Genomic DNA, 15,774 nt, shown 5'->3' with positions numbered 1-15,774 from the left:
ATACACTGCATGTGACATCATATTATTTTTTTTACATGCAGATCCTAGTTATATTTCATAAGGTTTTATTTAAACTGCTAATTTTTGTCATGATGGCATCTTACCAATGTTTTGTAAATTGCTTGTAATAAAGTACCCAAAGCTTTTGACATGGTGTTGCTACCCAATGATTTCAGAATACACCATATGTGGCATCATTGGTACTTGATGTACTTATACTAGCGAACTTCATAACTGCTACATGTGTATGGAAATTGTGTATACATCCTAATCTACTTCTCCACCCTCTCTCTTTCCATCTCCTCCTCCCCCTCTCTATTGCCCACCTCATCTTCCTCCCATCTCTCTTTACCCATCACCTATTCCTCCCCTCTCACACTGTCCATTTCCTCCTCCCCCCCCCCCCATCTCTCTCCATCTCGTCCTCACCTCTCCCTTTGTTTATCTCCCCCCTCCCCCTCTCTGTACATTTTCTCCCCCTTCTTCTTATTGTTATTGCAAATTAAAACATCGACTAATAAATGAAGTCACTTAAAATAAATGGGTAAATCAGTTGGGAGACATCCCAGTTGCTGGATCTGTGAGGATAGTAGCTGCAATGACAATATTTCTCATAATTTTAAGCTGTGAACTGATAGACTTGCAAAGTTTTGAATGATTCAGACTCCACTGTAGTATTCTAGTCATCAGTTGATAAGCCATAAATACAACATTCCTCTTTCCTCTTGAAACTTACTGTGACACAGGAAACAAAACAGCACAGTGTTTTATGTAAATATATGGAAGAAACAAGTTGTCTAATGGTTTAAATGCCCTGACATCTAAGTTAAAACTGACTGCAAGAAAGAAAACAAAACTGTACACTTTTTTCACAGTGCCACATTTTATTTGTAGCAATTGGTTTTAACAGAAAATCTGTACATTGTTGTTTAAAAAGTAGAGAGACCATATCTATCTCTAACAGTTTGAAGTAAAACATGCAATAATTTTTTGAGATTTCTGATATCAACATTTTCCTTTTATATATTAAATATGTATTTATACATTAGATATATTTTTAAAAAATATATAGCCAATGTCTATCCAAGTGTTTATTTGAGCATTGGGTACAAATTTAAAATAAACTGGTCAAGAACTTTCGAGATTCTTGCAAACAATGTTTCCCTTATACATATTACATATACATATTTGTTTACAAAACTTTTAAAAAAAATTGTAGCTTATATTTGTCTGAAAGGTTGTTAGAGTTTCATGCAAAAATAGGAAATAACTCAGCCAAGAACTTCTTAACATCGTTACTAACTATGTTTCTCCTTTTGTGTACTACACACATATTTATGTATTAAAAAGATATGTGGCCTATATCTGTCTGAATGTTTAGTAGAGTATCACATAAAAATTTGAAGCAAATCAGACAAAAACTTTTCGAGAATTTTGCTAACAATGTTAAACTACAAATTATCTTTATATAGAATTACTGATTTACATTTTATAAAGTTTAGTCCTGTACCTGCAACAACTTGGCAAGAATGAACTGTATTAATTTTAATAATCTTACTATCTATTATTTACAAATCCTGTTATGCAGTTTTAATGCCTGATGTTCTAAAATACATCATGTGTGGCATCACTGAATCTAATGTTTGTACATTCCACTTAGTGATTTATATGTTTATTCATGTTTTCAATGAACAACCTGTCAACAATGCCTTTCATGTAAAGTTTTGTAGATCATGTTTGGGTTACAATAAAATGCCCCACTCCTTGGATGCATGTCGCCACCAGTGACTCCTAGGTCACATTGATGCTGTAGTTTTCGTTCTGACAGTTAGCGATAAGCACATCTGGAGACCATGTTAGTAGGATCTCATGGTCAATTTTCCAGTTGTATGACTGGTGTAATGCAAGAGTTACATTTATTGTATGTCATCTATTTTGAACAGTACTACTGTTGTAGAGCCTAAGTTTCTATTGTAATGCAATTTTGTAAACCTTATTGCTATATACTGTAACATCTCCAGTATTTTGTTCCTCAGGCTTATTTGATAATGGGCAAGCAGTCCGAACCAGCAAGCAGTCCAATCAGCCCAGGAGACTTGCATTTGCATAGGATATACTTTTGAAACAGATACACCTTAAACATTTTTTTAAATAAAATTCTGTATATGCAACAACTAAGGTCCAAAAAGTTCTATTGTTCTTTTCTGTGATCAGCAGATGCTGCATGAAGGAGAATAAACAGATCAACTGTGAGCAGTGTGAAAGAAAGGAGAGGGAAAAGAAATCTAAAATTGACATTCAAAATGGTAAACACTTAGTGAAAGGAATACACATGATTTACAATACAGCAAGAGAAGCCAGGATTTCTTCTTTTAAATTGTATTACAAACATCCCATTAATAATATTATAAGAGAGCAGCTTCCCAAGGTTGACAATGTGGGAAATGGAAACTGTAGCCCAAATAATGTACTTATTTGGCATTTGCAGTCATTTTTCTTGCTACTGGTTTGCCACTGTAAATACAAGCATCTGATTAAAAATGGAGAACTGGCTCACAGGAGAATGATCAAGCAATGCAAAACTTACAAATTTGTTAAAGGAACTGCCCCAGAATTCAGAAAGCATAATTTTGGAAAACTAAGGAAAACTGATGTCAGTAACCCTACACTGATATCTAAATAAAGGTTTGGAAAATTCTTGTAAAAGGAAGTGAGCCCAATAATGAAATCCACTACAACAAATAATCACTGTGACATACTTCAAATGAGAGAGAGAGAAATAGAAGACTAGGAATTCAAATTAAATATAGAGATGGAATTACAAACTATCCAAGATGGAGAAATCTCACTTACAGAATTGGGACAGTTGTGAAGAAGAAATAATGGCGTACAGAAAATAAATCTTTGTGTAAGAGGGACAAGAAAGAAATATCCCTTTTAAAATTACTATTGTTTTTACACTTTTCTTACATGAATCATCAAAGAAGGATAATAAAATTTATTGAACACTTATGGTAAGTTACACTTAAATATTTAAGAACTTTGTACTATATCTGTGGACTATGAGCGACAGATATAACCTGAATGCTATCTTTCGATCCAATAAGTGAGCTACAAAACAAGCTAAATATTACTCACTCACAAGAAATTACTTAACAAATAAATATAACAAACCTGTATATTGAAATTAACAATGACTATACATTACCTGGTCAGCTGTCGTGGCAGCAGTGAGACATGCATGTGTGCCATCATACTTTCCAATTGTAACAAGGCCAGGCAAAATCTTGTGGTTAAGGTTAATGGTAAAGACTGGCAAGGCCATTATTCTTAATCTCTAATCTTTGCCTGAAAATAAAAAAACAAAATTCTAAAATATACAAGTGACAAGAAGTAGGCATGTAAAAAATGAAAATAAACTTTTGGTTAATTTATGTTAAAACTAGAAGCAATGACTTTCAGAAAGATAATAAATAGCCCTAAAACAATTGTCTTACTAACCTGCCATATTTATAAAATGTCAGCCAAATCTCAAAGCAAATTTGTAATTGAAACTAAAAAAAATTCTTTTGAGCACTTTTTTCTATTAAATTAAAAAAAAATTAAAATAAAAACCACTAGCACGTATTGTGTAGAAGAATAATATGTATATCTTTGTATCACTAGCGTAATGAGTAGTATCACTGCAGACAACTACAATAAACAAACAAAAACTTTTACAATTATAGTATTTATTGGCCATTAAACATTAATACAATTTAAATTACTGGAGCCCTGAATCTGTGAAAATTTAAAGTCTGCAAGAAACATGAGCAAATTAGAGCAAACAGACACTTGAACTTCTAGATTATCAGCATTTTTTACAGGATGCAATGAGTGATACATACTAACAAGTGCAGATTTATTATTCTACACGACATAGGCCACAGTAGCACAGACATCCCAAAGAAATATTTCCGAGTTTAAAACCTGAAGTTGAGCACTGCTAACTGAGTCAAAGTCCCATGGTGGTACTACACGGCAATATGACGAATTTGGCAAATTCCAATGGAGCAGAGTCCTGTCACGAACAGAGCTTAGCTGCAGTCGTGCTGAGAAGATGTTACAGTAGGGCATCACGGGTATTGCCACTGCCCATTGATCGTGAAGCCCATTTCTTTCGGCAGACATTCAAATTCATCCAGCCACAGTACCAGATCCCCCCCCCCCCCCATGCTTAAAACGAACAAACAAATGCAAGTGCCCCCCCCCCCCCCCCCACACACACACACACACACACACACACACACACACACACACACACACACACACATATTGGTGCCTATTTGTCATTACTTCTGTAAGAATGAGCCCAGACAGTGACACCTTACAAGTAGCACTGTGAGAGCTGGATGCAGGGTTCTGGAAGGAGTAGTGTCAGGAGATGAGGCAATATTTGCAGCTTTCACCCATGGAGTAGTTCAGCTGAGCTACATTTGTTGGCTGGTGTCATCCTGTTAGAACCAAAAAAGAATTACGGTTGATGATGTCATAGTGGATTCGACAGCTTTTAACATTTTCTATTTAAATGTCTTATCAAGCCTTCAGTTCCACCTTTGGAGGATGGACAGAACAGAGGACTGAAGTCATGTTTTATGACATCCGCTACACAGAAGTCCTTGGACGTGGCCACAATGAATTGTACCCACTGTCTGACACCAGCATGCAGGGTAACACTCAAATGGCCAAAACCTGGGTGAATGCACTGAATGTGGCTTCTGTCAAGGTGGACACGAAGCTTACAACATACACAGTTTCTCAGTATACATCCATGATGGGTAACCTCATTCTGTTCAAAAATATGTCTGCAAAGTTGAGGTGTATGTGGTCCCAGGACTAGCAGAGGATGGACCATGGAGCAAAAGCTAGCAGTGTTGCCACCTGGAACTAGGTACATGATGTGCAGCAGTGTACTGTCTTCTTTACATCTCCACTGGTTCCAGATGAGTATATGTCTTCTTAATACTACCTTCATAACAGGCATTTCCCAGTGTTCACAGTGCAGCATGTGCAACGAATGGCAGTTCTGCTTACACGACCATCCAATGTGTGTGTCATTCACCAAGTCCCAGCAAAAGCTGTCACCTACGACCAACAGCCTTAGATCAATGTGTTTCCACATCTTTAGGTCACTGCTCATCCTTTAAGTGAAAAATGTTGGTCATGCACAGGTCACATAGCACATGACCTACCACAAGATCAGCTTCCAGGGTAAGCTAGCAGTGACATGAGCTGCTGTAATGAAAAAGCCTTCCAGAACATGTTTTCTCACAGTGTCCATATGTAAACACAGCACTTCCCGCTGATGAAATTTTCAGTCTTAGAATCATAAGCAAGCATCCCACTTAGACAACAAATGGACATCATTTAATTCCTGTATAGTGGACACAGAGGAATTACTGGCAAAGTTTAAACTGATTGTAAATCATCTCTCGAGAACTGTGTTCCAATAAATGGAATAAGGATGGAAAAGACCCACCATGGTTTAATAACAAAATTGGAAAATGCTGAGAAAATATAAATTTTTGTACTGTTGGGTCAAAAAAGGATGCAGAAATTTTGACAGCCGTAAGCTACTAGAAATTTGTGCATCTGTAAAAAGATTGATGAGCAAAGCACACAATAGCTTCCACCATCACATGTTAGTGGACGATCTTGACAAGAACCCAAGAAAATTATGGTCTTATGTAAAATTACTAAGTACCTCAAAAGCTTCTATTCAGTCACTCATCAAACATTCTATTGTGATAGTGTAAGACAGCAAAAGGAAGGGTGAAGTTAAAAAATTCTCCATTAAAAAAAATCAGACATAGCATTATTTGACTTCTGCACAGACTCCTTTATGGAAGATACAGAAATAGGCTTCTGTGGTACTGAAAAGCAATGGAAAGAGTTGGTGGAAAAAAAAAGTAAGTTGCCAGGTACGGATGGAATTCTAGTTCAGTCTTACAGGAAGTCCTCTTCCTTAGCATCCATTTATGACCACTTTCTCACCCAATGCAAAGTCCCAAGTGAAAAAAAGCATGTGTCTCTCATATATAAGAAAGGTAAAGAATCAGACATGCAGAATTACAGAACAAAATACTTAACACTGATTTGCTGCAGAAATCTTGAGCATAATCTGACTTCAAATACAACACATTTCCTTGAGACAGAAAAGCTTACACCCACAAAGTATCACTCATGTGAAACTCAACTTGCCTTTTTCTCACACGATATTCTGTGAACAACAGATGAAAGGTAACAGACATATTCCATACTCCTAGATCTTCAAAAATCATTTAACACAGTACCCCACTGCACACTGACAATAAAGGTCCAGGCATAATGGGTTAGGTTTCCAGATATGTCAGTGGCTTGAAGACTGTTTCAGTAACAGAACCCAGCATGTTCTACTAGATGGTGACTGTTCATCACAAACTAGGTTATTGTCAGGGGTGCCCCAGGGAAGTGACAGGATGGCTCTTGTTCTCTATTAACATGAACATGTGATGGCTCTTGTTCTCTGCATACATAAACAGTCAGACAGATAGGGTAAGCACCAATCTGCAACTGTTTGCTGATGGCAATGTCGTGTATAGCAAAGTTTCTTCATTGAGTGACTGTAGGCTTATACAAGATGAGAAAGAGAGAGAATTTCTATTTGTCGTGTGATGAATGGCAGCTTGCTCTAAATGTTCAAAAATGTAAGCTAACTCAGGTGAATAGATAAAAAGCCTGGAACATTCCCATATAGCATTAGTGGTAAGCTGCTTGACACAGTCATGTCAATTAAATATCTAGGTGTAACCCTGCAAAGCAATGTGAAATGAAGGGAGCACGAAACTTTGGTTGTAGGGAAGGTAAATGGTCAACTTTGGTTTACTGGGAGAACTCTAGAAAAGTGTATATCATATATAAAGGAGACTGCATTCAGACCACTTGTGCAACCCATTCTTTAATGTTACTCAAGTGTTTGGGATCCCCATCAGGTCCCATTTTAGGAAGATATCAAAGCAATTCAGAGGCATACTGCCAGATTTGTTACAAGTAGGTTTGATCAACAGGAGTATTACGGAAATGCTCTGTGAACTCAAATGGGAGTTGGAGTTCCTGGAGCGAAGACGACATTCTTTTCCCAAAACCCTACAGAGAAAGTTTAGCCAGCTGGTATCTGTGACTGACTGCAAAATGACTGTCCTGCAACCAACATACATCTTGCTTAAGGATTGTGAATACAATGTACGAGAAATTACAGATCATGTGGAGGCATGCACACAGATGTTTTGCCTTGCTCCATTTGCGAGCGTAAGACAAAATGGAATGACAAGTAGTGGAACAAGGTACCCTCCGACACACTCTGTTTGCGGTATCTTGTGAAGCATGTGTGTAGATGCACAAGTACGGATGCCTTCTTTTGCAAATGTATGGGCCAACACTGAAATGGTGGCTTCTGCTAGGGTGGAGGACATTTGTACAGCACAGGAGACATGTGAACAGACATCCTTTACACATACTCTGCAAAAAACGCCCCACAAAGTCTATGTGGATGTGGTCCCAGGAAACCGTAGTGGAAGCAAGGAATGAAACTGCTGATGTGCTGCTGGATGGGATATGATGCAGACCATGTAACCATCTTCATTATACCATGCCACTATATTGACCAGCATGCATAATATTTGAAATGATAATTAAATCAAGACCCTAAGCTGCCAACAGGCATTGACAGACATCAACGGGGACAGTTGAAAATGTGTGCCCCGACCAGGACTCGAACCCGGGATCTCCTGCTTATTACACGGCAGACGCTCTATCCATCTGAGTCACCGAGGGCACAGAGGATAGTGAGACTGCAGGGATTTATCCCTTACACGCTCCCTGTGAGACCCACATTCCCAACTTAATGTCCACACACTACATTCGTAGTGCCACTGCCCATTACACTCATTACTCGCGGTAGACGATCTTACCGAGTCCTGTAAGAGTTCGGGCAATGTGTGTGCATCTGCACAGGAGGAGGTCAATAGCTGTTAGCCTTAACTATATGAAGATGATACCATCTTCCAACAGTTAAGGCTAACTGGCCATTGACCTCCTCCTGTGCGGATGCACACGCATTGCCCAAACTCTTACGGGACTCGGTAAGATTGTCTACCGCGAGTAATGAGTGTAATGGGCAGTGGCACTACGAATGTAGCGTGTGGACATTAAGTTGGGAATGTGGGTCTCACGGGGAGCGTGCAAGGGATAAATCCCTGCAGTCGCACTATCCTCTGTGCCCTCTGTGGCTCAGGTGGATAGAGCGTCTGCCGTGTAAGCAGGAGATCCCGGGTTCGAGTCCTGGTCGGGGCACACATTTTCAACTGTCCCCGTTGATGTACATCAGTGCCTGTTGGCAGCATAGGGGGTTGATTTAAATATCATTTCATTCTAGAGAGCTGCACGGTCACCGACAGTATCTGTTCTTTCAGACATGTCTGAAAGAACAGGTACCATCTTCATATATATGCATAATGTTTGGCTCTGGATATGCCCCAATGCCGTCGATGGAGACATGCTAACCTCTCTTATCTTAGATCTTCAAGGATAATAACCTGGTTGCCTTCTGCTTTTGCACTTTACACAGTGCCACACTGCTGTCTTTTAACAAAGGTACAAGCATACGGAATAGGTTCCCATATATGTGAGTGGCTGGAAGACTTTAACAGAACCCAGTATGTTGTCCTTGACAGCGAGTGTTCATCAGAGATAGGGGTATTATCCAGAATGCCCCAGGGAAGTGTGATAGGATCTCAGTTATTTTCTATATACATAAATGTTCTGGTTGACAGGGTGAGAATCAATATGCAGCTGTTTGCTGATAATGCTGTAGTGAACTGGAAGGAGTTGGCGTTGAGTGATTGCAGGAAATTACAAGATAAGTTAGACAAAATTTCTAGTTGGTGTGAGGACTTGCATCTAGCTCTAATGTACAAAAAATGTAAGTGAATGCGGATTAGTAGGAAAACCAAACTCATAATGTCCAAATACAGCATTAGTAGTGCATTGTGTGACACAGTCATGTCAATTAAATATCTAGACATAACATTGCAAAGCAATATGAAGTAGAATGAGCACATAAGGACTGTAATAGGGAAGGCAAATGGTCAACTTTGGTTTATTGGGGGAATTTTAGGAACATGTCGTTCATCTGTACAGAAGAGTGCATATGGACACTAGTGTGACCCACTGTTGAGTACTGTTCAAGTGTTTGGGATCCACACTACATCAGATTAAAGGAAGATATCAAAGCAATTCAGAGGTGACCAGCTAGATTTGTTACTACTAGGTTTGAACAACACACAAGTATTACAGAGATGCTTCGGGAACTCAAATGGGAATCACTTGAGGGGAGGCGACACTCTCTTCAAGGGCCACTATTGAGAACATTTAGAGAAATAGCATTTGAGGCACTTGCAGAATGAGTCTACTGCCATCAACGTACATTTTGCGTAAGAACTACAAAGATAAGATTACAGAGAGTAGGGCTTGTATGGAGGCATACAGTCAGTTGTTTTTACCCTAACTCTATTTGTGTGTGGAACTGGAAAGGAAATGGCTAGTAGTGGTACAGAGTACCCTCTACCATGTACCCTATGGTGGTTTCCACAGTATGTATGTGGATGTAGATGTAGATATGGTTACCAATAACAGTAGCATTTCTTGGCATACTAAGTTGGTAGCAGACAGACACTCTTCTGGACACCTGCTTTCTCGGTTGAAAGTCTGGTGGCCACCATTGCGTGTGTAATCAGAAATACGCCAAGAAGTCAGTCTTGATCTGGCACATCTACCATTTGAGAGACTGTCAGCAGAAGATCTGTTCAAAGTGCTGATGGCTGTCTATTTGACAACAGGGCTGTGAGGAGGCAAGAGATGTTTTGCCTGCAACAGCTGTGGATCTATATGCGATCTTACCATTACTGTGAAACAGGAACAAATACTGTAGGAGTTAGGCTGTGCAAAAGTTCTGGAATGCAACTGTTAGGTTCAAGTATTGACAGCAGTGGCTTGTGGTTAGTAGCCAACTCAAATACTCTACTGGACAATACTCCTGGAAATTTTGGTTGCCGTAGATAATAGACAAAGCAAAAATTTCAATTTCAAGAATTCTTGGGCAGGTGACAGATTTTAGATGAATATGTGATTGGACATTGAGACCTATAGGTTGTGCAATGCGACAATACTGCTTCACTCTCATAGTGGGAGGCATCTGTTGGCAGGACGAGAGTACACTCACGGAAAAATGGGTGAGAGATGCAGATTGCATTGAACAGCACTTGAGAGCAGAGAACAGTTGTTCATTTTTGGAAGACCACTCAAAAGGCATGCCAGTTTTCCAGTACATGTTCCACAGGACAGGTATTATGGCAGCACTGGAAATGATCCATCTATAATAATTTATTTTATCTTTTAGACTGCTTGGTTCACACAGTTTCTGTATGGTTCATAGGCATTTTGTTGATCTCACTCTGTCTTTTCCCTAATACAAGGTTTGTCTGAAAAGCAACATCATCATCATCATCTTTAAGCTGACACACTATTATTAGTCAGAGCATGGTCTACCCACCTGGACTAGTTCGAGGGACCAGGGGAGGGGGGGTAAGGTGTGCTTCCCAGTGTGACCAACCCCTGTTTCCTTTATTGGGCTCCTGGTGAACTGGGATGTGCCCCCTACGTGAAAATCTGTTGGGTGGTCTGGTTCCAGCTGCAATTCAACGTTCACTTAAACAAAGGTGCGCAGTCAAATTCTGTGCACAACAATTAAAGATGATAATAGTGTGACTCTTGTGTGTGAACTTTTGAACATGACCATACGATAAATGTTCATCTGATAACTCAGATTCTGAATATAACCAAAATCATTTTCCATGGGACTGTAACTCAACAATCGCATTTCAAGAAACTGTGTGCAAAACTGGTCTCAAAAATTTAGATTGTTTACCACAAGTTCAACCAAAGAAATGACTTTTCTGGAAAATGTTGTAATGGGAGATCAGTCCTGGATTTCAGAGTATGTCCCTGTGATGAAGACGCCTCCAAGACAATGCACTCAGCCACACTGCTTTCTTGGTGAGGAATTATCTGCTAAATATCAACATGGTATACCGATACAGCCCCCTTACAGTACCAACCTCTCTTTGGATGCTTTTTGTTTCCCTGATTCAAGACGTGCTTGACTGAACATCATTTCAAGACCATCAACAACATGAAAGCTGCTGGTATGAGTCCTCTAAAAGATATTCCAACCTGAATCTTCCAGCATGTCTACAACATTTTCAAATCTCCCTGGCAAAAATTTATTGATGCAGGAGGGTCCTACTTTGAAGGATTTTGATGCACTGTACCCTTCTGATCATTAATTAGTTTTTATGGACTTAGTGACATTATTTTCTGGACACATGAGTGCTTTTCTGGGATACAAGAGAGATTTGTTTGCTACAGCAATGCTAAAAACTGTTGGAGATTTCATAAATAATCTTCTTTACTGGTTCCAGTTACTGACACCATCCAATCAAAGGACAATTTCCTGCAATAATTGTTCCAGGAACCTTAAAAATATTGCTGGGGGCCCTCACTATACCAAACAGCTGCCAATGGTTTCAGTGTAACCCATACGGTCTATTGATGACTATGAGTGTTTCAGACTGCATCTAGGGGAAACTAGAAGTATGTTCCACAGAGGTAGAATTTGGTACAGAATGCAAATGCATGAGGTGATCAAGTTCTTTCTATACAGACTCCCTGACTGCACAAGTTATAGGATGAACACACGCAAATGGTGAAATGTTGTGGGCACAGAAAATTAAATGTGCTGAAGACCCTTTTGCACATCCTAAATCTTGATGAAACAGGGAGGGTAAGTTATTACACATGTTGCTGATGTCTTGGAAATGAACAACTACTGATACCACATGAACAGAACAAAGTCCATAATCATGAAATGGCATGCAGTACAAGAGCGTATGCCGAATATCTTTGGGACATCATTATGGCCGATTACTGCATATCGAGGATAGAGGATAACAAATTTGTATTTGCTATGGCCTACCATATGCCTAAAACTGGAATTGGTGCTTGGTCATACTGAAACATAGGTGTGGTACAGGGCAGGAGAGGAGCAGAGCTCAACTGTCAGTACATCTGCATGGACAATATTGCTGTAGCACCAGTATTAAATTGAAACAGTACCTGGTGGTCAACAATGTGGAGGTGTGCCCTTTTACATCCATCGTGGCACCAGTCCTGCACTGTGCAAGATGTTAACATAAAATATAAAACGTGAAATTAAAAACACCTTCAGCCACCTATATTTTGAATGTAGACAGCTGAAAGTGTTTTTAATTTTACATTTTGTACTGAACAGCCGAAGTCCCTCAACCATCTTGTACAAATACGGACTTACAGACACTAGTGGTAGTGGCCTTGCAGACCGTATCTTGGTGCTGTGACAGAAAGCCACAATGTGGCCTGTCTGATTGCAAGCATTTCAAAACAAACGGCTCTATGTTGGGGCCAGGTGTCATGGCTGCAGCAGCATAGGCACTCTGGTCATGAGGGAAGCTCCTTTGATGCCGGTGAGATGGATTGGCCCTTGGCGGATAAGAGGACAGCTGTGGTTGAATTGTGTAAAGGCGACACCTGTCAGAAGTGACTTTGGACACTAGGATGTTTGTGTTCTTTCAGATGACCGTGCAATGGTTGAGACTTCCTCCACATTGGGATCTGATAACTAGAGGTCAGTGACCCAGATTTAATGGTCAGGTGTATCTTGAACCAATCTATTTCATATTTGACTGTATGCATAAGATTTGGCACAACTTTCTTATGTGCAAGTAAATTTACAGTGTGACTAATGCCATGGAATCTGCTAGCCCATTGTAAACATGTCTGTCCCAGTTGTTTAGGACGATGAAATACACACAGTTGTTCTGATACAACATGCATTCTACTGTCAAAGTATTGGGCTAGTTAATCCATGAGTTTGCCTCTGGTGAAAGCAGCAGTTTTCTGCTGGGAGACCACCTGTATCATGTGAAAAATTTCCAGTCCACACTATTTTAGAAAATAGCCCAGGTCACAAGCAGCATCAGTAAAGTGACGACAAATTTGTACTGCATATAACTCCTTTCCTTGCAGTTGCTGTTGAACACACAGAATGAGGTCAGTGTCGTCTGCGGGTGGGGCCGTCTCTGAGCAAGACAATAGCTGTTCCCTAAGTTGCTGTTACTGTATCTACATTGACAATCACACTGCACAAGCCACGGTATGGTGCATAGCAGAGCGCACCTTGTACCACTACTTGTCATTTCCTTTCATGCTCCACTGACAAATACTGTGAGACAAAAACGACTGCCTATGTGTCTCCATACCAGCTCTAACATCTTTTATCTCATCTTTGTGGTACTTATATGAAATGTAAATTGGTGGCAGCAGAATCTTACGTTGGTGGCAGCTGAATTGTTCTGCAGTCAGCTTCAAATGCCGTTTTTCTAAATTTTCACTGTAGTGTTGCCCAGATGGTACAGACAGACCGTCTTATGAAGTAATTCTGAAAATATTCCCCAAAAACTGTCTTGAGCAGCTAGTTCAATGACTAACAAGCACTGTTTCATGAAAAGAAAGTCTTCTTCCCTCCAGGGTTTCCCATTTGAGTTCATGACACACCTCTCTAATACTCACTGATCGAACTTACTGGTAAAAACTCTACCATCACACCTCTGAATTGCTTTGATCTCTCGCTTTAATATGATCTCATGGGGATCCCGACCATTCAAGCAGTACTCAATAATGTATCACATTAGTGTTCTGTATGCAGTCTCCTTTATAAATGAGCTACACTTTCCTACAATTCTTGATGCTCCCAATAAACCGAAGTTGACCATTTGCCTTCCCTACTAAAAGCCTTACATGCATGTTCCATTTCATATTGCCTTGTAATGTTAAGCAAGATATTTAACTGATGTGACTATGTCAAGCAGCACACTACTGATGCTGTATTCAAACATTACAGGTTTGTTTTTCCTACTCGTCTGCATTAACTTACATTTTTCTATAATTTGAGCTAGCTGTCATTCATCACATAAACTAGAAATTTTGTCCAAGTCATTTTGTATCCTCCTACAGTAACTCAATGATGACAACTTCCAGTAAACAGCTGCAGATCGTTGCTCACCCTGTCTGCCATATCTCACACACACACACACACACACACACACACACACACACCCCTCTGGGGCACTCCTGACAACACCCTGACTCTGATGAACATTCATCACTGAGGACAATGTATTGGGTCATATTACTTACAAAGTCTTCGAGCCACTCACATATCTGGGAACCTATTCCATATGTTCATACCTTCATTAACAGTCTGCAGTGCGGCACTGTGTCAGATGCTTTTCGGAAATCTACTAATATGAAATCTGTCTGCTGCCCTTCATCCACAACTTGCAGGGTATCATGTGAAAAAACGGCAAGCTGAGTTTCGCACAAGCGAAAACTATACTGATTTTGGGGCATAAGCTTTTTGATTTCAAGGAAATTGATTATATTGAAACTGAGAATATATACAAGACTTCTGCAGCAAACCAATGCTAAGGATATTGATTTGTAATTTTGCTGGTCTGTTCTTTTACCCTTAGTCACCTGCACTTTTTTCCAGTTGCTTGGAAACTTTCTGCTGGCTGAGAGATTCCAGTAAATGCAAACTAAGAGACAGAGCAATACCCCAGAATACTCTTTGTAAAACCAAATTGGGGACATTTTTTTTCAACTCTTTCAGCTACTTCACTACACCAGTGGTACCTATTACAATGTCCTCCATACGGGAGTCTGTGTAACAGTGAAATGACTGTATGCTTGTACGATCCTCCTCCTCAAATGAAATTTAAAACCGGCTTTCCTTTTGCCATCTTATATTGCCACAACAGACTGATCAATGAATGACTATACAGAAGCCTTTGATCTGCTTAGTGAATGTATGTAGGACAAGAATTTTCTTGGGTTCTTGCAAGATCTTTCACCAAACTATGACAACTGAAGTTGTTGTATGCTTTGCACATCAACCTTTTTACAGATCCATGAATTTCTAATAATTTACAGCTGTCAACATTTCTGCATTATTATTTGAACTGGCAGTACAAAAATCTATATTTTCTCACCATTTCACAAATTTTGTTGTTAAACCATGGTTCGACTTTTCCATCCTGAATCCACTTACTTGGTACATACTTCTCCAGAGTGCGATTTATATTCAGTTTAAACTTTGCCCATAATTCCTCTACACCCATTATATTGGAATTAAATGATGTCCATTCACTGTTTAAGTGGGAAGCAAACAACAGCTTACCTAATATTTCCAGCACAATAACTCTCCTAGCCTTTTTGATGGACTTAACTTTGGTAGCCATGGTCGCTTTGATATCATGATCACTAATCTGTATCTCTATACTGACATTGTTGATAACATCAAGCCTTTTTGTAGCTACAAGGTCTACAATGTTTCCATGGCTTGTGGGTCACTGAACTAGCTGCTCAGGACAGTTTCTGGAGAATATTTTCACAACTACTTCATAAGACAGTCTGTCCATACCACCTGCAAGGAGTACATAGCTGTCTCAATCTACACTCTGCAGATGAAAGTCACCTCCAACTTATACTGCATGCTTTGGGTATTTCCAGGTCCATGAGCACAGACTTTATTTGAATGAGTCT

The 15,774-nt window shown here is 39.6% G+C and overlaps 1 protein-coding gene across 7 annotated transcripts in view; it reads right to left on the bottom strand.

Annotated features, from left to right (window-relative positions):
- LOC124555569 (Bardet-Biedl syndrome 2 protein homolog) overlaps nt 1–15,774 on the bottom strand; it is a 180,522-nt gene that overhangs the window by 130,546 nt on the left and 34,202 nt on the right. For all 7 annotated transcript variants that reach the window (XR_006968563.1, XR_006968564.1, XM_047129529.1 and 4 more), the window contains one exon: nt 3,209–3,348. Coding sequence is in view for 5 of the 7 variants with exons in the window: in XM_047129529.1 (XP_046985485.1) it covers nt 3,209–3,325 (117 nt within the window). In the remaining 2 variants the exon portion in view is untranslated. The remainder of the gene's footprint in view (nt 1–3,208; nt 3,349–15,774) is intronic.

Source organism: Schistocerca americana, chromosome X (assembly GCF_021461395.2).
Source record: "Schistocerca americana isolate TAMUIC-IGC-003095 chromosome X, iqSchAmer2.1, whole genome shotgun sequence".
Lineage (NCBI taxonomy): Eukaryota > Metazoa > Arthropoda > Insecta > Orthoptera > Acrididae > Schistocerca > Schistocerca americana.
Note: the sequence above shows the minus strand (reverse complement) of the source record. Positions and strands in the feature narration are given on the sequence as shown.